Source organism: Paralichthys olivaceus, chromosome 5 (assembly GCF_024713975.1).
Source record: "Paralichthys olivaceus isolate ysfri-2021 chromosome 5, ASM2471397v2, whole genome shotgun sequence".
Lineage (NCBI taxonomy): Eukaryota > Metazoa > Chordata > Actinopteri > Pleuronectiformes > Paralichthyidae > Paralichthys > Paralichthys olivaceus.
The window spans coordinates 10,031,977-10,058,573 of NC_091097.1; the positions used below are offsets into that span (position 1 = coordinate 10,031,977).

The 26,597-nt window shown below is 39.7% G+C and overlaps 1 protein-coding gene across 1 annotated transcript; it reads right to left on the bottom strand.

The window, feature by feature from the left end:
* Nucleotides 1-10,309: 10,309 nt before the first annotated feature.
* Nucleotides 10,310-24,730, bottom strand: usp31 (ubiquitin specific peptidase 31). Its single transcript, XM_020094176.2, has 16 exons — nt 23,541-24,730; nt 22,953-23,087; nt 22,476-22,570; nt 22,297-22,389; nt 21,474-21,609; nt 20,968-21,115; nt 20,691-20,871; nt 20,431-20,542; nt 20,235-20,329; nt 19,122-19,199; nt 17,880-18,009; nt 17,345-17,464; nt 16,928-17,153; nt 16,682-16,840; nt 16,448-16,600; nt 10,310-15,327 (listed from the first exon to the last, which is right to left on the bottom strand). Exons 1-16 carry the CDS (start codon nt 24,063-24,065, stop codon nt 13,853-13,855), a joined length of 3,861 nt encoding a protein of 1,286 aa, XP_019949735.1. The 5' UTR covers nt 24,066-24,730; the 3' UTR covers nt 10,310-13,852.
* Nucleotides 24,731-26,597: the final 1,867 nt, after the last annotated feature.

Here is a 26,597-nt window from a genome sequence, read left to right on the forward strand (position 1 = left end):
TGTCGTGACTCACTGCTGCAGAGTTAACAGTGGACGTTTAGTAGGTTCTTCCTCTGCACGAGACCTAACAAGTCTCCAAATGCATCTCGTCCTTCAGCAGGATGTTCGAGTGAACCTCTCTCCTAGACAAAAGCAATGATTAAATTCCTGCCTTCAGCCACAGACAAACTCGACACTCAGAGGGACGACACGAGCCAAGGTCACATGGATTCACATTCTGAAGCTCGGGTCAACGTTGTTTGCTTGTTGCTGTGTCTCCCCTGAGAAGAAATATGGAGGCTGAAACATGAAGGGGGGAGGAGCGGCGAGATGATTGGTCGGAGAACTATCAATGAGCTGGACTGTAATCTATTACAATGACGTTCCCAAGGATCAAAAGCAATGAGCTGCTGACTGTTTTAATAAACTGCAAGCTTACACTGCAGTTTGGTCTTAACTATGATTCATTACTGTCACTGGATCTTCTATGAAAATAAAAGAGGTGCCTGAGGAGGCAGCTGAATCCCAGCCACACTAAATTGCTGTAAATTGCCTCTGCGTTACATGTTAAGACTTTTTTTCTTTTTCTTTCTGTTCATTTTTGGTCTGTTTTCTCTCCTCTTCCCCTTTTATTTCACCACCAATTAAAAATGCATGAAAATATGAGTTTTACGATCCTCATGAGTTGCTACCGGGTTTTCAAGTTTACATACTCAAGGCACAGTATGATATTTTATTCATAAATGTGTTTCCTTACATCATAATTATAGAGGTAGACTTAAACAGTTTGCCTTAAAGTCATGGCTGACATTTCTCACTTTATGAGAAGCTAAATGTGCTGAATGCTCTACAGCTCTTCAGGGCTTCATGCCATCACTCACGGTAACAGCTAAATGAACTCTTAAGGACACTTTAGGCTCTAAAGAGAAGATAAAAGCCGTCATATTGAGGTCAGAAATCTGCAGAATGAGAGGTAGTGCTTTACTTATCACTGGAGATTAGGATTTTCCACACTTAAAATTTAAAAGAAACTGAAAAAAACTCCAATATGAAATTCTGTTTCATGTCATCCACTGAGAATCTGAAAATGTTTGTTTTAAGCCGAACCATGTTTCATTTAATTACACGTCTTCTTCTTAGATGTGTGTCTCAAGAATCTCCAGTTATTACAAAGGTGATGTTAGAGCTGTTGCTTGTACTTTTAATATCATATTGAAAAGCAAAGGCGGTGCTGATCATTGAAGTGAGGCTGTTTGGAAGGCCGGCCAGAGACTGGTGGGAATTGATGGAGAAGGCTTGATATACACACACACACACACACACACACATGAACAGCGGCAGCAGAGGGGCTTTGGTCGAGTGTGCTGCTGTGGTAAAAGCCAATGCTCGGCTGACTCAACACAGCACTGTGAATACACTCATTAGTCAGTTTCTTCTGGAACTGAAAACAACGTAAAAGTGCCTTTTTAAACAGTCAGCGAATGTTACTAAAGTGCTCATATTCTTCATCAGAATACAGCCCGTTCTATAATTCATCCTGCTGCATAGGTTCATTGTTATTCTCCATGGTGAAACAGGGAGTCTGGGGAACGCAATCGGGTCTCTTCTCACTGTTAATTAGCAGAGCAGAGAGGATGGCTTTTTTCTTTCTTTTTCAAACTTGTCATGAACATGACACTGGGCCATTAGGTGACTGGGAAATTTGACTCATTGCGGTGGTAGCACTGAAATACAATCTCTAGCTTCCTTCTCATTTTTTAAAAAACGATGAAGGCAGGCATGGTTCAAATGTTCAAGTCCTTCTTAATTTACCGCCTGCCCCTGTGTGCATTCATGGTTGTGACTAATTGAGGGATTTCAGAGACACGTTGGAAACCGCATAAATGAGCACGGCCTGCACATGTGAGCACTTTGTTCCTGCATTCGTATGCATTGGAACAACACACAGAATTCACCAGAGATGCTTGTGTAATGTAATGTAAAGCAGTTTTAAAATGTAGATTTCTGTCAGCCACATAGCTCCTGTACAAAAATAGTGCTGTGGGAAAGTCATAAATATTCCTCAAACTCTATTAAGGTACCAATTCACTCCCCTCCAGCGCTCCAGGTTATTACAGCATTTACATCACGGTCATTAAGAAATGTGGATGCTTTTGTGTTTTAGAGCCACATTATGCATTTTTTTTCTCCCCTGTAATATTTAGAATATGGTTTCACGGATTCAAGGACATGCCTGCCTTCATATGCAATAAATAACAGTTGTCCTCCTTGACAAGTGTCATTAAATTTTCATTTCAGTTTTCAGTAACTGTAGGTAATAATAATAAAAACATTTATGTGGATGTTAGTGCTTCAGCCGGCTCAACCATCATCCACTGTAACACTTTTCACATTTAGGAGGATTCTCTGTATCATATCAGGGGGGGAAAGAAACAGAAATTAAAGCACATGATGAAGTGTTACATTTAGAAATATGACAGGTCATAAAGAATCTCAGACCTGGCTTAACCAAAATATGTGTGACCATTTCCCTAAGCCCAAGGATGTATTAGAGCAGTAGGGGGAATATTCATTCATAAATAAATGATGGTGGAACAGCTCATGGTGGCATCTGGCTTTATATTCGTATTAGCTGCTCTGCTCATGAAACCATGTATCATGATAAAGAGGATTCATGAGCACGGAGCCTCTTTAAAATATGGCTCCTTCAAGCCTTTTTGTTCCTGTAAAAGCAGAACATAAAGAGTCAAGCCGCGTTTCTTTTTAATCCAATAATAGGTAGTTTGCTGTGCAAAAATTCGGATATACACAAGGAAGACTACGGTGGCGTGAGAAAATTGCATTAGATGAGTCTCGTGCTTCGAAATAGTCTCAGATAAACAAACTATTTCACACTTGACAGGCCAGCGTGCGTACCCCAGTGTTAACTTTACAGCTTCGGCTCAACGGTTTCATCTTACAGGTGGTCAAATGACTTCAGTGGTTAGAAATGACGAGATAGTGACTTCTTGTGACGTCTGTCGCCTTTTCAGCGCATGCAGTCCACCAGGTGTAAGAGCTGGAATAAGCCCATTATCCCCGTTTACGCTCTACTGGGTCCATTTCCACATTCCTGTTGCTCCCTTAATCCTGCAGTGGTACTTGCTGCTTTCAAATGTGACAATTCTGCTCCACTCACTGTCCATAATCCTGTCCTCGCTGCAAAGTTAGAAATATGACAGTTTTGGATTTTCCCGCCTGACTTGTTCCTGCTTGGTCCAACTGTGTGACCTATAGGTCTCCTTTTTCAATTAAAACCCAAGCAGGGAGGTTATGTTTTCCCCCCTGTCAGTTTGTTTATTCGTTTCTTAGCAAGATAATGCAAAAACTACTGGAACAGGAAGGTAGAATGCGATACGGGTCAGGGAAGAACCCATGCAATTTTTGGGCCGAACCAGATCAGGGGGCGGATCCAGGATCTTTTTTTTAACTTTTAACATTGCGAGATAGGACATCAACTCTGATATGAACACGCCTGGCATCCACGTTACTCTTTTTACTCGTTCTACTAGTGATGGAAATGGTGCTGACCCTGTTTTAGTTTAAAAACTTTAGAGAGAGATGTTTGGAAACGATGATGTTGACACTCGCTGATTGGGTCTTTTCGGTCATGACGTAGATCACGTGATCCCCTTCTGGAAGAAAACGACCAGCATCAGCCTCGGCTACCAGCGCAGAACACAACATGCTATTTTTAAAATAAATGTATTAGTAGTAGAAGAATGGATGTATCCTTAAATGTGGTTTCATAAGGGCTCTGTTGGGCCTTGGCGGACGTTTGAACTCTACTGAATACCACTCAAGGTTTTTTTTTTTTTCATATTCCGAAGCTCTTAAAGAAAATCCTATGTCAGTTTTCTTTTTGGTTTGAGAAGCATCCTGGCATCTCATAAATCTAATTTTTTTTTTCCTCTCAGCAGAAAGCTGTGGAACTGCAGCTGAATCTGCCAAGGGAGATAAACAAGATCCCTGGTCTGAAGACATTATTCACAAACATAATCTTCATGCTACACTGGCGTTCCAGAGATGTATGCACATGTACTTTTCACGTATGCAAATGAAGCACCCGGGTATGACCTGCTCACTGACAAGTCCAGGCATGTTTTATTCTACCTTGATGGACATAACATAGAAAGTCGTGTCATCAGCGTAATTGGTAAGCACTGTCAGTAGAAATCCGTTGAGTGGGAGATCGGGTCATTACATCTGCCTGATTCAGGTCGCAGAGCCATTACAACTGGGGAATAGGAAAGTTGAATTAATATTCCATTCCATTCCATTCAAAGCTGTGCCAACACACTGATCTGCACAAGACAAAAGAATGACTCTGTTTTCTGCATCTTCCGAGGCATTGAAGTGATGTCATATTGATATCATATTTGCAGTTGTAAGTTACTTTAGGGAAAAGCTTCGTCCAAATGAGCAGATGTCACATTTTGATTTGAGCTAAAGATGAAATGTTTCCCATGTTTTGTTATTTTTTTTAATTTCCAGTTTGCTGAAATAATTTTAAAAAATCATATCGTCAGCGTAATCATCTGCAGACTGTGAAACAATGTGTGGACATGCACCTTCCCGTGCACACTCACCTTTAACGGGAGAATGACCCCGCCAGACACACATCAACATTTAAAATCAGCTATTGCGATATACTGAACAAATCATTTCTTCTCAGCGTTTTATTTTCACAAGAGGAGGGGAATCAGCGTGCCACTGCGTAACAGCATTGTGATTGGACGTGTATGTGTGTGCGCACATCTATATTAAAATCAACTCCGCTGTTCGGATGGCGCTGATCAAAATCACGAAGAGTGACAATTTCTCCCTGTGCTAATCTCTGTGAATTTTCTTTGTCTGAAACCGACAGATAAAGGAGCAGAGGAAATGACAGCGGGGGAATAATAAAATATCAATGAAGAAAACAAGGAGCATAAAAGAAAGGTGGGAAAAAAAACAAAGCTCCTATTTTTCTTTGAAATTTTACTCATCTTTAACCATCGATGGGCCGTCAGGTGGATACATCTTCCAAACACTGGAGGTGCTGACTGCCGTTCTGGAGTGCTTGATGGTTCATGGCCTTCATTCAAAAGACCACACACACAATCATGCATGCACACACTTGACCGAGGAATACACACCATCTGCAGCTAGCCCCACCTCCCCGCCCCACTGCCCCACTCGGCTGATGCCTTGGATCACTGCTCGTGTTGTGCAGCACTGTTCCGCCTGGGAAAGATCTCAACTATCAATCTCCGAGCTGTCAGCCACACTGACCCACCGGACCCCGGACAGATCCTGCAACAGAAATCAAACAGCCCTTCCTCTCTGTAGTGAAAGTCTGTTGCTGTCTTGTCCCGCTTTGAACGTTACCCTGTGAAGGTTGATTGAGTGGTCTTGGGGAATGGAAAAAAAAAAAAAAAAAAAAGGAATGATAACAAACAAGCAGTGTGAAAGTGAATGTGAGATGAAGCTCGGCAGCGGCGAGCAGAAGACAGGCAGCTAATTGGCTGCTACAAGGAGGAACATGACAAATTATTGCTGATAGCGGGGCAGCAGATTTTACATCCGATTTAGTATCGGTACGTTACTTTGCACTTAAAGCCGACATGAAAAACAACAATATCTTGCAGTGTTTATGAGCTCAATCGTCAACAGCTGCCCCGATGTAGCAAGACAGTCCTCGATAAAATGATCTACTCCTCCACGGCTGCAGCTGAACGATCTCTCTCTTTATGGATTAAAATTATTTACAGTTCAGGGCTGTAGCGTCACTTTTCACGGCCGCCATTATTCTCCTTTTTATATGTGAGACCCCAGTAACTGCGAGGGCTAGACACCATAATCTGTTGTTACAGACAGGTTCACGTTGGTGACCTTTAGCTGTGGCATCACATGCATATTACGCTTAGGGTCTCGCACCTCTCCGCCAGTACCTCTCTGTCTCTGTCTCCCCCCTGCTCCTTCCCTTGAATTCCAACCTCTTTCTCCTCCCTCCCTAAAATCAATGCCCATCGATTTTTCTGCTCTCTCTGAGGTGGAGTCAGAGGAGGGGACAAAGGAGATAAAACCACAGGCGAATTGCTAAAGTAACTCCACTGTACTGTGGGGGGGGGGGGGGGTTCTGATATTATCATCACAGAGGAGTAAGATGCTTTTCTAACTCCATTTAAAAGTAAATGACGTCCTCAGCAGGAAAACTCTAATAATTCATGTTTCATAGCATAAAACAACATAATGGTGCCAATCAAAAATACATATGAAGGAAAGGAAGTGCTTTGAACATTGCAAAGACGACTGTAGGTGAACAGCTGTTGAATATGTTCATACATCATCACCTCACGTGTTGGACTGAAGTGTAAAAGCTGTGATATCTGACTTTCATGTGTAGAATGGAGAAGTTGTTATTAGAGAGAATCATCCGGGAGCTGAACAGTCAACTGCTTGATCAGAACTAAAGTACTAATGACTTTTTGATCACTTATTATGGAAAGTACCTCAATACTTAAATTCTGAAGTGCTATACTACTTGTACTACTACACATCAAAGTAAAATATACTACATTATCTGTTAGTAGCCTAATGCTACTTCTGCAAAAGTCACTTTACAGATTTAGATGTTTCATAGAATACATACCATGGTAAAATTACATTCAAATATTACTTAAATGTAAATCCACCACCTCAATAATAATATAGTCACAGTAACATCACATATATTTAAATACATTTTTACAAATTTTTCCTTGTTATGGTATGTATCTCTATATTTTGGTGATGGTCAATCAAATAATATTTGATTTATTGATTATTTGATCATCTTTTGATTACTTTACAGATGTAGATGTTTCATGTAAAACATAACATCTGCGAACTAGAAGTGACTTATATGTAAATCCAAATAATTGTTTATGTATTTTTCTCTTTTTTATATTTTAGGATGGTGAATCAGGAAATATTATTTGAGAACCCTGATATCTTTGAAAACCATAGTGTCCAAAGCATCATTGTCATCCATCTTAACACTTTTTATCTCCTGCCCTTCTTGAAACATGAATCTCTATTATTTCATTTGAGACACACTATTTGCTAGAAATAATAAAGTCACATGATCTCCTCTCGAGAACATGAATTTAACTTTTGCTGCTCATTTTAAAAAAAGAACCCAGTGTCCAATTTTCATCCGAGCAGACGATGTTTCTCTGGAGATGAAGGTGTTAAATTCTGTCAAGTGGAGGCTTTCTACAAACACTACAAACTGATCTCAGACATGCTTGCATCTGCAAATCCCAGCTCCTGCACCTCTTCATTCTGCAGCCAGGGAAAAGCTTGAAATAATAATCCTGCTGAGAAATTTAGAGCCGCTCATGTACTGCGCAGCCTTGAGGTCTCAGAGAATACACAGTCGGCAGCAACTAGAGAATAAGCAGTAGATTTGTGTGCTGCTCGTAAACTTGGTTTCCAAACTCCAACCGGATCTAAACAGGGTAAAAGTTGGATATTTGAACATTTGAATAAGAAAGCCTTCAAAGTACGTCTCAAGCTGCTAAAGGACAAATTGTGGACAGTCTTATGAATCTGAATTTGAGCCTACCGGTTTCACCTATAATGGTTCGAGGTGAGATTAACAGGCTTTTTTCAAAAATCAGATGTTGCGATACAATATCGCACAAATGTACACACTTCACCTTCAATATTCTATTATAGTTGTAATGCTGCACAAGTGAATTCACATGAACCAACAGTATCCATAACTGCATGTGTGTATGAGGTCATGCTGAGGGCTGATTTGTTAGAGAAAAGCTCCCTCTAGTGTAAGAAAAAGCACAACTCAACACAAACAGTTTCAATATTTTTAATCAGATTTTTCATTTTGTACTTGCATGGGTAAACTTAGTATATACACATTTGTCTTTTGGAGAAATTATAATAAAAAAGTGCATATATATGATAAAAAAAAGGACAAATAAATTAACACAGAAGACTCTGACGCTTTAAACTTTGAACTACTGAATTAACAGATTGCTGAACTGTAAAAAATAAAGAAAGTACACAGAAATAAAAATAAACACACAAATGCTGGAACAGAGACCCTACTGGAAAAAATGTAAAACAAATAATTGGTCTGTTCAAATAATGCAGATGTCAATAATAACCTCATGAACTTAATACAGCAAGATGGCATTAATAAGAAAATAATTCACAATAAATGCAACATAATGTATTGTACAAAAATGCTTTATGAGCGATACATTACAAAAAGAAAAAGTAAAAGATAAAAAAGATCAATGCAGACACATGCTGTGCATTTAGCACTAGTGTCCTTAATGCTATCTTAAAAAAAAAAAAAAAAAATGAGACTCATGACATTCATTCATTACACATCTCTTTAGTTTCTGTATCGTCCAGATACAAAATAACCGTTACAATTTGTTTCCCTTAAGGCTTCTGCAAAGTTTCAATATATAGGTTTGTAGTGTTTACATTTGACAGATGTCCTTGAAAGCCTCGTCTATCTGCACTAAAAAAATAAGAACTTTTCCCCAAACTCACAACTGAATTATTTTGAGTCTTTTGAGTATTGATGTGTAGTGTCTCAACATCAGTTCATGCAGCAGTGTTGCTATCGAACCACAAAATACAGAAGAATCTTAAATCTGTGGCTCAAATGTAGGATTTAGTTTTTCTCACTTTCAGTGGTTATTGCAACAGTTATTTAAGTGGTAAAATATATAAAACAGGTTGCATAAAATTTCACTCACTAATTGCATCACCCTAAAAGAGTGGACCATCTGTTACCAACAACTAAACAGAGCAGCTCAGCACAGGATTCTCGAATCGTGCCTGTTTGCATTTGAACAATTAGAGTGATTGTTTTATCCCCAGTTCACCAGTTATCAGAAACAAAAGAGTGGCACCGATTTAGATCATTTAAAAGTTTGCTGATTAACTGCCTCCTTTGAATAAAATGTAATATAAATCACATCATGGTGAAAACAACTGATGTGGCATAAATACTACAAAAAGTACTAACTGAATATTTATATTTGAATGTCACTTTTCATTACATAGTGTAATATAAAACTATAAATTTTAAACTTTCTTTATTGCATTGCATTTAGCCATTTATATATATTCATTTGTTTGAGTTGACTTTATATAAGAGACTGACCACATCTTTGATGCAGCTGCTCAATGTTTTAACAGGTTTACAAACTGTTACCACTGAAGTGAAATAATGGAAGGCCTTTTCACAATACATACACCCTTTAGGCTATGCAGAAACCAAAAAGTGATTATCGCATCCATAATGTTGTCTCTGCTGGTGTACAACAGTAAATATTTAACATCATGTCAACCAAAAAAAAAAAAGACCATAACCTACCAGTGTAGTAGGAGCACCCAGAGAGCACCAAAAAAACACAAGATAATGAGGAAAAATATATAAGTTAAATGGTAGAATGTTATAGGAAATTATGGCATTAAATAGTCTTCCATATAGATAAGGTTTTTAAGTTTTATCCCTTTGTCGGAAAGATGAGATACTCAATAATTTACATTTTTTCAAAATATTGGAATGGTGTGCAAATGAAGCGATGGAATATACCAGCCGTGCGCTGCCTTCTACTGTACACAGCTGCAGACTCTTGCATAGATAATGAAATGCATGCAATAGCGTTTTCATGCAAATACTGCTTTCCTTAGTCATTATCAAGTCTGTACACCGACCTGTAAAGTGAGTAACTGCAGTGAGGGAACAGAGTGGAAAATCGTGTTGAAATGGTTTCTGTTCTTTCTGTTCTGACCTCTCGTTGGGACAGATACGCATATTTGGATGAATGGAATGGAAAAGTACTCATACGAAGCGCAGTACTCGTCGGGTTTTAATTGGGATTTTGAGCCCTCAAAATCAGTCATGGTGCAGTTTTTGGTCAAACCTCAGCTTCCTTACTCCAACTGACACAAATCAATCAATGAGATGATTGTCGGATTATTGCTTCACCACTAGTATTTTTTTAATCAGAGTCATCAGTAGGTTTTTTCAAAGATTAAAAGCTACTGATTAGAAGGTTGCATGTCACTAAATGAATGCAGGTTGCTGTATCACAATACACTGATATTCATATTGTAAATACAATGGCCTTTTTAACAGAACTTGGGCTGCACAACACCACAGAGTTGCTACTGTATGAGGATCTGCAACTGTAACTGCACATCTAATCTACTTTTACAAGCTGCAAAGACAAACAATAACAATGTTGTGGCTATAATCAAAACTTATGGACAAATGAGAAACGGTCGGAAAACAAGGTTCGGATTTTAATTCTGTTCAGGAACATGGTGAAAAAGAGTTTGGCTGAAAAGAATCTGATCTTAGATTACGACCAATGTTAACAATCCCCCCCCCCCCCAAAAAACTATACGATATAAAATAAAGTGAGGGGGCATCACATTCTGATGGCTACATGAATGGATTACAATTTTTAAAAAATGACACGTCTAGCATGTGTAATGATATAATCATCTCTTAAATGTAAACTGGCTCCAACAAGTGTGACGGTAAAACAAGCAAAATCCAAGAATTACATAAAATTGTCCTGCTTTGATCCAAAGTGCCAAACGTGTTCCTGATAGATTACAACGTATAAAAGAGCAACTATAGGAAAACCACCTCAATTGAACAATAAGTATGTTATTTCTACGGTGTAGGAATGTTTGAACACAACATACATTCAATTTTTCAAATTGTAGTTATACAAAATTCTGGGTAACAGGTTACTAGTGATGAACACAGTCAGAAAAATCCCAGGTCTACAGCAGGTAACTTTTACACTTCTCTATACTGTCCCATTAGGACAGCACACTATGTTAAGTCAGGAAAGAAGATTGTAATGTCACTTGTGTTTCTCACTTAACAAGTGACCCGAATTAGACAATTGTTTTTATTCTACCCTCTTAAACTGCTACAAGCAGGAGTAACCGAAAACATTATCTGTGTTTTCTGTCTATTTGTTTTTAGCTGTGATTTACACATGGCTGCAAAACTTTAGCAAAACATTCCAGAGTGGAATTTGATTATCAAGAGTCATCACACTCTAACGTGCCAAATGAGTTTGCTGTGAATCTTTGAGTAACAAATACTAAGGTTTTCTGTAGAAACTGCAGAATTAAACTTGTCATCCATCTTTTGCAACTCACCAGACATAAGGAGAAGTCACTACTTTGCACAGATACTTTATACATCCTGAGATGTAAAAAAAAAAAAACTAAATGTAGTTTCTCCAAGAACAAAAATCTAAAACAAATCAGCTAAAACTCCCATACAGACCTTTTAAATAACATTCTTCAATCTTAAATTGGAGTGGTATTTCCTCTGAAACCATCTGAGAACTAATGTAAACCTGGTTTATGTTACAGAGAAACAGCTGAGAGAAAAACTGTAGATTATTTTCAAACTCAAATCAAAAACTGCTTAATAATGACATATCCACATTCATTCACTGAAAACATACACTATGCTGGTATCTACTGTGTGAATATTGCAATTTATTCTACAATGGTAAAGCTTCAGATTGAGGCCAGCATCATGGCAGCTGAAGTGAAACTAACCTGCCTCTATGATCATACTGCAAAGTTAGCATTATCCTTGCAGCGCCTGATGGTTGATAAAATTCAGCCATCATGTGATTTTGGACGACTGCTCTGAGACAATACGAACACAGTTCTACGATGAACTAAATGGCTCGTTATCAATATCTTATTTCTGATGAAGGAAAGGAAAAAAGCAGTCCTCTCCGATGAGGTACCAGAGGTTATGATAAACACTGCCAACAGGTTTCTGGCTCACTGATGTCTACGTGGTCACAGTTCTGAACATCGGCATTTGAAAATATGTTCATTTAAGAAACATCAGAGCCAGAGGAGCAGCGGTCTGTTACAGCACCAGGAGGAATGAAGGGATGACCCCTGAAAACTTGAGATGAATGAACCCTTTTACCATTTTACGTCTAAAGGCCTGTTGACTCTACTTTACGATATGTCTTGAAAACATGTAGACAACATGTTAAAAATGCGATTCTTACATTAAGTTTGTGTGTGTGCGTATGTGTATATTTATATATATATATTTATAACTGTTCAGGGTAGAGGAAACTACTTTATCTATAGAAAGTGCAAACAACACAACATTCCTACTCAGTGATGCATACAGTAGTAGACTACTATGTTGCCAAAGGCAATTATTTGTTTCCATGTACAGTACTGAAAGGCGCTTGAGATCATTTTCATGTTGCTATTGGAGAGGTAAATAAATGGGGTTTATACTATATACTTATGTCAATATCTGTACAGACACATCTATATAATTATGTACATATTGATATATTTTTAATTTAAAGGGTTTCATTCCAAAAACCATCTCTTCTGAGGAAAAAAACGACAATCAACTCTGATAAGAATCTAATAAAATACATTTCTGTCAAAAAAGTACTAATATTAAACAAATATAAAGTTTTGCCTCAAATTTTGTACCGATCCTAATTCTTTCCCTTTTTCAGTCTAAGGCCTGATATTACTTCTGTACTCCACAAATATTCTTTTAATGCTAACAATAAAGATTCTTATTTTTGTACTGCCATTCCATATTGATCCTAGATACTCCCAAGACAAATATGAAGTTAACCAATGCTATGAGGTGTTTTGTGACAGTGTGTGTGTTGGACTGCAGGTTTTTAATTGATCACTGGCCGGTTCTATCAGCTTAAACAACCACTGAAAACTTTATCAATGCTTTGTCACAACTCTTTCGGAATGAAACTCTTTTGTGTGTGTACTTGCATTTCTATCTTTGTGAGGACCTGAATATTTGACCTAATGAAGTGAGGACCGATGTGTACTTGTATTTCTATCTCTGTGAGGACCTGAATGTTTGACCTTGTGGATTGAGGACATTTTGGGGTTAAGACTTGGTTTTAGGTTATGGGGCAAGGGTTGAGGTTAGGTATTTAATTGTGATGGTTAAGGTGAAGGTGAGGGTTAAGAAATGCATTGTGTAAATTAGAGTCCTCACAAAGACAGAAACACAAGTATATGTGGGTTTGTGTGTGAGAGACTATCAACTGTTTCAGTATTTGTCCAGAGACCATTATCAATGTTGTGGTTCTCTTCTCACTGTTTTTAGTTTTAAATACATAATAGAAGAGCAATGAAGTTTGGGCATCATCAACCAGCTAGTTCTTCTGTCACTCGAAAAATGTGAATCTCGATTATGTTACTATACAAGAAAAACTGTGCATTGCTGGTGTGTACAAGGTAAAACTGTCTCTCCTACTTTTTTTAAATGTGCAAGATGCTGCATTTCAAACCAGGGTTTTTCTGCCTGAATATTTTTCAAAGATATAACAAGGCTCTTGTCTGAAGGAAAGATAATTGGATTTCAAGATTGCAATGGGGAATTCTGTCAGCTGTCATACAGGCTTTGAGTGCTCATGATCAAACTGGTTGTGCTGTACAGCTGAATGCATATGGCATGCTTATGTATCATCCATGCCAGAATACATCTATTACCCTGCCCTGCCAATTCTTAAAGGAGTAACTGGTAACAATAGAACAAAGTACTCCAAAAACTCGAACTGTAATTTCACCATGAGTGTTTGCCACCAAAATATGCAATACTCAAATGCGGTTACTGACATTCAAAGCTAAAAGAAATCTTCAAGTGTACACAACCACAACATCCAATGTGTCTCTTTACAAATACATCTGATGCTCTCTGAGACGTAGGCACAAAGAAAATAGCTGCAGTATGTACGTTCATTATATAACTACAATGAGTTTATCATTGAGGCCTCTGTGTTGTACGTGCAGGAGATTGCATGCTAGACGACAGTTTTCGGGAAGATGCCATCCTTTCGAGAGGCTTCTTCCCATTGGGAGACTTGAGACTTACGTCAGAAGTGGAAGACTTGGACTTGCCTACATTTAGTAGAGTGCGACTGAGAGAGCTGGGGGGCTTGGAAGACTCTTTTGTCTTTGACTTTGTCTCTGTGGATGTTTGAGATGACACAGCATCTCCTGCCTTTCCGTTCTCAGCACTGATTTCCTTGGCTTGACCATTTTGCTTGCACGTTCTCTCTGAGGACTTTTTAGCAAGCAAGGTGCTTTTTCCCAAATCAGCCGACCGGCGGCTTTCCCTTTGTCGAAGGGCGCTTTTGAAGAAAGACAACCCTTTTTCCTCAGACTTGCTGTTGCGCTGCAGGTCTTTGGTGGACACGCTTGGTGAACGCAGGCTAGTGACAGAGGAGCTACTGCTCGAACTCCTCACAGATTTCTTTTCAATCCTGTTGCTTTCCCCACTCTTAGAGAGCGAAGAGCGAGCTACTGAGCTGCCTCGGAGATTGTTGACCAGAGGGCTAGTGTGCATAGAATCTCTGCTGAAGCTCCTTTCCACCAGTCGTTTACGACTACTCAGAGTGCTTTTCTCTGTGACACTGGAAGTTTTATTTGCAGTTGGTGAGGGAGAAGCTGAGGACTGAGGTGTGGAGCCAACACATGGCTTATGTTGCGGCGTTGCGTCTAGAGGCTGAATTGCTGCCTTTGTTTTGGAGGGAGTCCCACTAGGTGTTGAGGTGTTTTTCTTAGCGTTAACACTCTTTTCTTTAGTATTGCTCACCTTCTTGCCTTTCACAGGTGTACTGGAAGACGTCTCAGGGGTGGAGATTTTATGGGATGAGCACAAGCGTTTTTTGGAGGTTTTCTCTTGCTCCACTTTGCTGGAGCTCTTTGTGGAGCCTGTGGTTTCAGCCTTTGAAGCAAACCCTCCGATGCTGCTCTTTCGTTTCTGTTCTTTGGAGGGCGTCGCTTGGGCAGGTAGTATGTTTTGGTCTATAGCTGTAATCTGGTTGTTGTTTTCAGTTGGCTCATTTTTGGTGCTTTTCTTTTCCACTGGAGTGGGAGCCCTGCAGTACGCCATGTCTAGGAGCCGCTTATTGTTGTCCTGGTCACTTAAGTTGCTCTCCATCATCGACAAGGGAGTCCTGCTGCCAAAGTAGCGTTCATGTCGACTATAGCTGCCAAAACAGGATGTGGAAACCTTGTCATCACAGGCCTCTCCTATCCTTTCTAGAGGAGGCGAACATCGAGAGTCGAGGGAGAACCGCGAGGGCGAGTTGGATCTCATATGCAGCTTCGCAGAGAGAGACCAAGAGGGCTTTATCCCACTATCGCTGCAGGCCAAAGGACTAGCGATGGATGACCTGGAGGACAAGCTCTGACGCTGAATGCTCCTCACAAAAGGGCGGACAGAGAATCCTCCTAAAAACAGGAAATAATTTTAGAAAGAACTGCATTTTTTGTTAAATCCTCTACAGACACGCATACACAGCACTCCTGGCTGTCTGACTTATAGCTGGACTTAAAGTGCTGCAGGAAACCTTGAACTAATCCAAAATACAGCAACTTTACACCAACTGCTATTTCAACACTTCTCAAAATAAATCCTTAAATCCTTGTGATGTGGCATGGGAACATAACATGAAACCCTGTTTTTCATTTCCCATTTTCATTTTTTCAGAGCTGTTTTAAATTTTTGGCAAAAGATATTGAATTAACTTATTACATTAACTTGTACATTTAAGTTAGTAGTTATTATTATTATTATTATTATTATTATTATTATTATTATAGTAAACAATGACTACTAATGATAAGTTGCTGCTGTAATTCAATATTTTGGAACTCAACATATAAAGAATGGCTGCATTGCAAAATGCATTACATAATTCAAATGTATTCTGAATTGAGAGATCTGTTAAAGCTGCAGTTAAACACCAGTTTGCCTGGCCAGCATTTGTGGGACTATGCTAACCCTGTATTCTGGAGGGTTACATAAAGCCTGCATTTATATTAACCACAAACTGCAACTCAAGCCACCATCGGCCTCACTTTGGATTCAATCTGAATTCAAGGTTTCTTACTCTGCAGAGCGCATTGTCTTGTTTGTCTTCTGTTTCTATCACGTACTAATGTTTTTGTTTTCTCTAAAGAATCTCCTTTCTGACTTAAAAAAAACAAAAAACCTTACTTGCACCATTGCATACCAAGAGAAATATTGTTAGTGGAAGCAGAACTGCACTCTTGGTACAAAGATGTGGATCTTTGAAGACATTTCTTTTTATAATTTAGGTCTATGACAGATGGTCTGCTATGCATACATATTGTTGTTTTTTTAGGTTTCTAGATTTAATTAAAAATATGTCTAGCGTTATTTAAAGTTCAAAAGCAAAAGCCTAAAGTTTAAAATATGACTCAGATACAACAGGAGTGTGCATTTTAATTAGAATGTTCCTGAAGCAGCAAGAACTACAGTCTGATCTGACATCTGTAATATAATTTAATAACAGTTAAAGGAAAAAGATATCAGCATCTGTCTCACCATCATCCTCACTGCGTTCGCCTGGAAACTCAACCGACTCGGCCAGTGAAGCCAGAGATGTGCGTCTGGACGAGGCTCCAGAGGCCAAGCTAGCAGGCCTGCTGCCAGGCAATCTGTTGATCCAGTGGTCGCACAGGGATGAACTAGTGGAACCTGTGTATAAGACAAACAAAAATGATTATTGAGAGACCTGATAAAGCAGTACTTAGTTATTTTCAGGAAATAAATACTGACCAGCAACAGAGCTGTTGGCCGACCAGGAGGGAATGACTGTCCTCCTCTGGTAGAAGAGTATATAGGCCGTCTGCTGACACACGTCATCGTCAGCTACTGGGGAAACCTCACTGTCATCAAAGCAGTACCACTGACCATCAATGGAGTTCTTGCAGTAAGCTATGAACAAAGACCAGTGAGATGATGAGCCAAAATGTCCTGATAACTTTTATATATCAACTCGAAACTGCTAAAACTCTATATTACCAGTGTAGTGGCCTCCGTGCATATTCCCATGATGGTTGCACACAGCATACAGGTCATAAAGGTAGTCATCAGGGTTTCTTCCCAGGCCATAGGGTCTCCTCCATGGTGACCAATGGGATGGTAAACTCCAGCTGCTCTGACTCCTCTTAACCACATGAGGTGCCATGTCCATACCCATCAATGGGAACCGCACCATGTTCTGCATCTTTACCCTTCGGTCCCCCTCCTTAAAGACAGCACATGAGAAACAGAAAAACAGATCAGCATTTCAGGAGCAATCCTCATCTACTTGTTAATTTTAAGTTTATTCCCAAAATAAGAAAAAAGACATGACCTCAAGTGCCCATTGTGTAAAAAGTAATTGTTCTTGCTCTTGATGATCACAGAGTCAAATTTTTCTAAAATGAGCTGAAGTACCTGTCTGAACCTCTTGAGATGCAGAATGAGTACGTCCGGCAGCGTCCACAGGCTGAGCTTAATGCGGCCCTGCTGCAGCTGCTTGCAGTGGGGACAGCGCCAGGCATCGTCTGGAGCCAGCTGAAACACACACATGCACCAATCAGCAGCCATCAAGGACGAGCTCTGACCACACTGCTTATAAAAGGAGGCCCCGAGCTTTCCACTTGCTCCTCTCCGGTCTCCTCTAGAACATTCGCAGGCGAGTTAAACCACCATGTATGTGTAGAATCATACATGCTCAGAATCCAGGCATAGCATTAGAAGTCAAATAAATGGCAACATTCAGACAAGGGAAAGGCTTTTGAAACTTTAGTAGAAGAATAATAAACCATCAGGGAGGAGACAAATGTGAGGCTATACTTCAAAATATACCACTGATATGAGCAGAGGCAAACCTAAGATTTATTTTATCCTGTCAAACTACTGACCCTGCAGTAATGGACTGTGTGTATTAGTATGCGTGTACCAGCCATATGTCTGATGGAAATGTTACCTGCTCCTCCTTCGTGTAGAGCTGGAAGCACTGAGCTAGGGTGCAGGCCTGTGGCTGGTGATGATGTTCTCTGTGCAGATACACACTCTCAGCATCGGGAATATACTCCTCCTCAGTGTGTCCAAACAGACTGTAGGAGTATGAAGCACAGTCATCCAGTCATTCAACAGCTTAGTCATGTGAGGATTCCTTTATCTGAATTAATTATTTTTACAGATTACAATAAATAACCTACATTCTGATGTTAATGCTGTGAAACTGTGAAGTTTGAGAAGTGCAGCAGCACTAAAAAAGGCTTTGAATGGCATCACAGATACCTGCACAAACACTAAATGCAGCGATACTTTCAAGCTTGTTCAGGCTGCCAACTCGAGCTGCGCTGCTGTAATCATGTGACATACCTCAATCTCCTCAACCCTCTATAATACACACCCTCCCAATATGGCCGTCTATTTGAGCTACAAAGATTTCCCATAGCTCCCTTTGCTTTTCAATGCCTCTGCTGCCCTGCATCCGTAATGCTGCCTGTTGAGTCAGTCCCTGTGTGTGTGTGTGTGTGTGTGTGTGTGTGTGTGTGTGTGTGTGTGTGTGTGTGTGTGTGTGTGTGTGTGTGCGCGTGTGTGTGTTAACCACACAACAGAGTAAATAGCTTAGTGGGGAAATAAGAGCAGAAGTGTTGATTGTGTAGGTGGAACTGCAGACATTTTTATATTACAAAAACTAATTGTGTGAAGAAGAGAAAGTGGGAGGTACAGATCTACTAAACCACCTTTTGTTAAGTTTGATGTGTTGCAGTATGTTGTTGTTCAGAAATCAATGAATCAGTGACTGTTAATATACATTTTAGTGAAATGTTGCCACACCTTCGATTGTAAAAGTGTCTTTAACAGATAGAGGAAGGTGCAGTGAAACGTGTGCAACTTTGTGACTGTGGCAAGTTGTTGACTTCAGCCAATAAGCAGTGACTTAATGTTGAGAAACAGGTGTGAAGGTTGGATGACATGATCAAATTTGGCAACTTTTTGGCAGTGTGTTCTGACTGACTCTCCACTGGTTTTTTTCTGTCTCTATCATGACGGACACATATTAGAGTTCGGTCGATGGCCACCAGTCATTATGATATCGAGGAGTGAATATTGATCCCAATTTAGATTAAAACAAACAAATGTCTAAATGCAGCTTCCTTAAATTGTGTGTAGATGCAACAACACAAGAGACAGAGTATGAATCTTTGTCACTCACTAGTCCTTCGTCTCTTTGTCCCACTCTACCACTATCTTCACATGTGGTGGTCCTCCTTGTCCACAGGACTTGTACGCTCTGTAACAGAAACAAATTCAGTTATTTTGACAGGTATGATTTATAAATTTGGTTTCATACCTTTGACATTTGTCACTGTGGGCTCAGAAAAGCTTTTGTGGTTGCGTGCCTCACAATGTACAGGCGATTAAAAACGGGTCAACGTGTGGGGATAAAAATTCATGATTTGGTTCCTCTTAAAGAACTGAAGATAAACATTTCTGCTGCTGTTTATTTTGTAGCAATATGATTCTGTTTATAACAGACAATAACGTTACATACAAATCATTTCAGTTGTTATGAAAACACATATTATTCGTTCATAGCAATAAACAAACTATGACTTCACTTTGCTCTTCCTTAAAGTTGTGTGAATCAATGTTGTGACTTGCTCTTTCATTGGGAAATTAGTTAGGTTAGAGGCCAAACGTGCTAAACTGGCGTGTTAACAAACTGTCAAAAATCCTGTTAGGGCATGTCATCCAACCAGGTCTCTGAGAGAATCAGAACTAGCGTACGTGGATTTAATTGAGACCTCACCCAGTTACCCTGCAAGATTATCTCATCCTTTGTGTTCATATGTGCAAACAGTGTTTGCTTTGTTTTCTGTCAACATCATTTCACCTTTCTTTCACTGACATTAATGCTGAGGATGCAGTGGGGAAACAGACAGAATCAAAAATAGCTTGGAAGAGGAAATTTACCCCTACAAAAAAAAAATCACATAGTTTTGCTTAAGTTACTGTACTACTACACCACAAACAATCTGATTGTACGCACTGGTGTCAAATATCTTTTTGTGTTTTTGTTTGGCCACATCACACTGGATTAAATGTCTGGCTGGATCTAATTAGACTTTGTAAAAGGAAAAATAAAAAGGTATATTTGCCAAGAAATATGTGAATCATGCAGACAGTTTTTTCAACAGAAATGAATATGAAATGTATAATGTAAATGTTAGAAGAGGTAACATTGTTTGAACTGCAATATAACTTGGTCATACACTTAGCCCCAATTAAGCAACAAACACAAAAGTCATAAAATATCCAAACTCACCTTTCCACAGTTGGGTGACACAGTGGTCGCTCATCTTGGGGAAGGAGGTAGGTTATACCAACAACGCCAACCACCCGAAGACTGAAAGGTCCCACCTGCGCGAAGAGACACCATTTTTTAATAAATCTGTGAGACCAGTACATTTGACAGAGGTGACATTTGTTGTTCTTTTCAGTTTAGTTTTTTGCTCCTCTACCTGAATATAAACCCCAGGCCTCAAGAGATGACGCATTTTCTCCAGGATCTCTTTTTGTAGACCATCCCAGGTCACAGTGCGCTCCATGTACAGTACAAAAGGCAGGCCGAACCTAAAACCACACCATGCAAGTTGTCAGTTTCTCCATTTGGCCTTAATTGTGTTATATTGATAGCCAAATCTTTATGATTTATAAGTAAAGGAAATGTGTTTAATATCCGCGGTCAATCGCAGAACAGAATTAATTTGGATAGTTGTACCTCTTTCCTTGGTGACCAGTACAGGCTCTGTTACACACCAACAGGATAATTTTTTCTGGTCCAAGGTTTTTATTGGGTGATGCAGTAACAGGAGTCATGGCCCCCTGCATGAACGATGAAGTCCTGCTGATTTCAGTCCCATACTTCAAGTTGTTATGGTTCAGGTTTGCAAGGAGACTTCCTGTGATAAGATTCAAAAGGAAAGTCTGGTTAGATTCTGTTCCAATAGTTTAATTTGAAAACACAGAACATTTGTGAAATATGAAGAAAGCGTCACCTCTTTTTGTGCGTAAATTTTCCAGTTTGAAGGTCTCTGGTGTCTCAAAGGCAAAGATGGAATCGCTCTCTTGAATGATCTCAAGATCATCGTCGTCATCACAAAACGAACGATGGAAACCATCATAGTACATTTCAGTCAAAACAAACTGAAAAAAAGAAGAAACATAAATCAAAAAATATGTACCACTCCAATAAGAAATGGCTTTTCCATTATTATTCCAAATAAAAACAGAGACATCTCAAAAACACTTCTTATCCCACCTTGGCTGTCAGTGACATTTACGCTCATGGCATTTTCACCCTTTTGCTTTTCATCAATGTTAGCACTCAGTCGTCGCTGCCCTCAGGACAAATGTGTATATAAAATCGGTTATTCTCCAACAGTGTATTGAGCTCCCTCTAAGAGAAACCTAGCTTTATAAGAAACTGGTGGAACCTCGCTGTGTGACTGTAAAAAAGTCTCACTGTGGCAGACCCTGAGCTGATAAGTGATAGAAATGTCACCTGGTCCATTGGGATCTTGGTCTCACGTGACACAGCATCTCGGAGGCGATAGACGGTGCTGTTGAGGGGAACAGCAACTCCAATCCTCATACAGTGAGAGTACTTCCCCTGGTAGACCACTGTCACATACAGGGGCCTGGCAAAGAGAGGGTAATCATGAGGTTTACTTGAGAAGTATTGCTTATCTTTATTAAACTGTAACCATAAGAACAAAACAACAACAAAGATTTTGTAGTATTTCTTTCCTTTTTATTCCCTGCACTGCACAAAAGCCTAAAAAGACATGCTGTTATTTTGCTTTCAAAATTTAGTTTTTTTAGTCTGGTAACATTTGACCTGTGCCAAATATTTATTCAAGAACAATTTTTGTTAACAGAACCACAGAGTGTGTTTTAAATATTGTTTTGGTTGTCTGTGGTTTATGTTTTATTCATGAGGATATTTTAATATCTTTTAACTCTTTTACAGGGTGTACTTGCATGATTATGCAATAATATAATAATTATACGCATAAGTGGTTTAAAATGGTTGAACTCCATGGACAGACCTGTGTTAATATTTGGGAAATCAGTGGCGATACCCAGCCCTAGTTAAGAAATTACCAGTAATCTATCTCAACATCACTGCCAAAACAGATTACATTCTAACCACACACACAGGTTTTTGCTTGAGGCCCTTGTAAACTTGTTAACACATCAATGAAAGGTGTCGCCTTGCTGAAGAACGTCTACACACTGTGTTTGCTTATATAGTAGAAAAGGAAGCAGAACAAACATACAGCACATTTTTGGAAAGCTGTAGCTCAGCTCAGGTGGGCACTCACCTTGTGTGTGGGAGTGGGATCGGTAAGGAGATGCAGAGGAAGGGATCGAATGTATTGCTCTGCTTTTGGCAATGTGGGCAGGTTAGAGACGACCTGTTTGGAAAAATGTAATCTGTTATACACAGCTAATAACATGGGCATACTGTAAAATATTTATATCACAGGCCAATAAAACCTACCTGTACTGAGCCTGGAACAGTTCCTGTACGAACGACCCAGCAGAGAGAGGTAGAGAAGGCTCTTCTATGCTTTGATCATCTTCTTCGATAGGGGGCTAAACAAACAGGTTTTACGAGTCGTATTTTAAAGTCAAGAAAAAAAAACTACTGTCAGGGTTCATAATCTGGCATCAAAGCCTTCACATGCTCTGCTGTAAATCACTCATACCATGGAATCAAGAGGAAACAAGACGAGGCAAGTCTGGTTTAACTGCACTGTGAGAGCAACTCATTCGTGAGAAACACTGAGTCATAGAAATGATTTAAACACCTGTGAAATAAAATGCAATGCAGCAAAATAAAGGTGTGTGTGGGACTGAGCAACTTGGGAATAGTATTGATTCATCAACACAACCACACACAATGAATATGTTTCAATAAAAAAAGAGGCGATTAGAGGAGCCCTCCAACAAACACACACCAGACATTTTTATTCACCTTTATAGCAGGCCTGCTGTTGGGGTTGACTGTGTTGAGGTCCTCATGCACTCTGTCCAGCAGCCACAGCAGAAACTCCTGAGCGTCATGCTGAGAGTTCCCTTTAAACTGTGTGGCATTTTTTGACACCGCGTTCTGCAACGAAACGTGCGACCCAAAGGTTACAATGATTTCTAGGTCACACACTATCCAGATTTATCCTCAATACATGATGATTCGTTAGCAGCAGCAGGAAATGTGTCATTTTCATCCACACAGGGTTCATGTGAAGAATCATCATGTAGATAGTGTGTTTACCACCAATGACATTTAAATAAATTATAATCGTTAAAATTATTCTTTACTGAATTTACTTTATCTAATCCTGCTGTGAATTTCTTCTCTGATTAATAAACTTAACACAATTACTTGAATTGGTAACACGCAAATGAATTCGTTTTTGTTCAAATTAAGGTTAAAAAATAATAATTTGAATTTCAGGTATAGTATTAAAACCTTTTAAGTGTAATAAGTTTGTGTGTCACCTGAGGTATTTTCTTTTTCTTTCTTAATGTTCACTTGCCTGGTGTGACCATTGATGACTCTTACCTTGAAGTCTCTGCTGTGCTGTGGGGTGTATTCAAACGTCCATAAAGCCCGCACAAGTCCAGACAGCTGCTCCGTGACCTCTCCTTTGGCCAGGGGACCCTTCCTCTGCAGATGTAAGCCATTTGTCTTTGGTTTGTCCTCGTCCTCGTCGTCCTCACCTTTGTAGTGCTCCAGAACCAGGTACTCAGCGAAGAGTTCAGTGTTGCTGAGGCACTGCAGGATCGCATTCATGAAGCAGGTATTCCCGTGGTTTTTGAGCCCTGACACTCCAGGGACCCTCTCTCCCGACAGGAAACCCCCCATGTCCCCATCGTCCATGGGCACATCCTTGCTCCCAGGTTTGAACGTGGAAAACCCTCCATCGTCCTTGTCATCCTCTGCTTGAACTTCAGATCCAAAGTGGGACAAGGCTGTCAGGGTCCTCAGAAACCTGCTCACGAAACTGCCCACGGATCGCACAGAGCCTCGCCTGAACAGCTTCTTGCTGAAGCTCGACTTCTTGTCCTTGGCGGCTTTGCAAGACATGGTTTCTCTGTGACAGGCGAACAAGTCAAATATCTGTGATGTGCAGAGCGAGTTCCATCACAGCGGCTCCCACATGCAGCTCCATCTGTGAATGTTGAAACAGCAGTAACACCGACGAAGTAACGTCAAAGACGTGAAAACGAATATCAGCTGGCGGTCACATTTTAATCGATGTCTCCTCTTACAACGCAGACATGCAGCAGATGTTTCTTCTCACGTGTAAATGAACGTCAGCATTTCGTGCACCACAAGCTAATACACCAACTGAGACCAGTTACGTAAAAAGCGTTAGCATTTCTCAGGTCGGCTGCTAATGTCCGCAACTCGCTCCACTGTTACCTTGTTTTTTTTTTTTTTGCGGTTCAACTTCCTGCCCCGCAGCAATGAATCAACATCGGGTCTGTCGGGAGCGAAGACAGCGGTGATAGCTAACCTGGCTAATGCTAATGCCAGGTACAATAACAAAAGCCGCAGAGACAGCGACAGTCTCCCTCAGCGAGCGTGTCCACGCTCAGCAGGAACAGAGTCCACCGTGATGTGCAGCCACCTCCAGCTGAAGGAAAGAGCGAGTCCGACATGAAGTCAATCTCACATTTCTCACATATTTGGAGGCACTCAGGCTAAAATACCACATATCGTTTTCACTTCTTCTTCTTCTTGTTTGTGTTGGCAGCTGGTCGGCGAGTTCGCAGCTACGCAAGCGCCTCCTATCGGACTGGAGTTAGTGCAGCAGCCTGTCTGTAATCCGCTACGAGCATTAAAATATTATATTATATTGCATTGTACTGCATTATAATAATGGTATTTAAGCTGTGCATACTGTCTTATGTCCCTTTTAAGAATAAAGCTTAACTTTCAGGAGGTAGCACTTGGTCACCAGAGTCAAGACAGTCAAGAGTATGAATTACAAAAAAGATAATAGATCACACTAATTAGCCTAAAATAACGATATTAGTTGTCATATGCTATAAATAGAGTGATCCCTGAAACAGACTTTTTTTGCACTTATTATAATAAGTGTGGCTTATGGAGTTTAACCTGGGACACAAACGTTACTCTGAAAATAACAGCCTTTTTCCCATTATAAAGTGTATTGTAGAAACTGATCATTTAAATGCACCACTCTAAAACCAAAGTGCACTATCCTGCTCAGTAAACAACTTTTTAAGACATGTATTGCTGCTTTTCATATGTAGGCTCAATATTTGTTCTCTAAAAGACAACAGCACATGCTGCATAATACCAGAGGCAGCCACAACCTGCCCTGAGTCATTTCACAGCTGAATACTTTGAGTGAAACTGTGGAAGATCGGCAAGCAGCATGTTTTGTAGCTGTTTCAAGTATTAAAATGTGGTGATGATGCTGCTGTGAAAGATATTAACAAGCTATCTGAGGTTTAATTGAAAATATATATGTTTTTAAAGGTTTAAAAGCAGGGGGCAAACAGTATAAAAATAAAATGGCTCTTTGTCAGTTTGCTCTTCTGCCTGAAGGAGGCACAAGAGTCATGAGAAATGAAGAAGACACTGAGGTAAAGGATATAGACTGCATGATCTACATGTACAAAGAGGTGTCTTATTTTTTGAGTACCTCATACACTTATATGTACATGTACTGCATTTATGCACGTACGATCACGCTATAGTGATGTGTCCTTACAGTATGTATGTATTTATATGTTTTTATGAAGTATAATCACTTCACTGTCCACATCTTTGCACGTGATTGTTTGGAGTCACAGGATATTGCTGTCTTGATGCCAGGGTATGTGCGATGGACTCAAAGGGGTGAGAGCATTTTAACCAAGATGAATCATCCTTCTGATCATCACAAGTTTCCTATTTTTAAGTAAGTGTGTGGAGAAGACGCAAATAAAGGAGGAAATACACCCACAGCTATCACACGGACAGTTGGTCTTAATAATGCCAAACTAAGCTTATTTGAAAAATAACATATGGATTTTGCACTTTTCTTTTTAAGTCTATATAAGGTCAGACATTATAGATTCCTCACCCTTTAAATACAGAACAACACAACTGAGTTTAGAAATGGGAAAACAGTGATTATATAATCCATAAGGTAAATACTGTCAACCACAGGATGAACGACCTGCATTTTGACTGGTTCAGTCAGAGAAGGAAAAAGTGGTCAAAAGTCACGTGCATTTTGAGTTTTAGACATTGTTAATTTAAAGGTTCAGTGTGTAGAGTTTAGTGACATCTAGTGGTGAAGTTGCATGTTGCAGCTGAATTCCCCTCACCTCACCCTCCCCTTCCAAACATGAGAGTTTACCTGTGGTAAACGTCAGTTGTCATAAAAACTCAAAAGCTGTTCAGTTTCCACTACTGTAAAAAATAGCGGCCAACATAGAGAGGACCCGCTCCCAATGTAAATATGAAGTATTGAAATATAAAGGGGCTATTCTAGGGTAATGAAAACAACAATTCGTATAATTTAGATGAAACACACTGAAAACATCACTAGGATTATTTCATATTCAGTTTCTGCCAATAGATCCCTTTACATTCACT

Excerpts from the sequence above, each read along its gene's own strand:
- usp31 (XM_020094176.2), bottom strand. The coding sequence starts at position 24,065 with ATGTCTTGCAAAGCCGCCAAGGACAAGAAGTCGAGCTTCAGCAAGAAG. Across the intron at positions 23,088-23,540 it reads AGCACAGCAGAGACTTCAAG|AACGCGGTGTCAAAAAATGC; the intron begins GTAAGAGTCATC and ends GTTTCGTTGCAG. Across the intron at positions 20,543-20,690 it reads ACTGGTCACCAAGGAAAGAG|GTTCGGCCTGCCTTTTGTAC; the intron begins GTACAACTATCC and ends GTGTGGTTTTAG.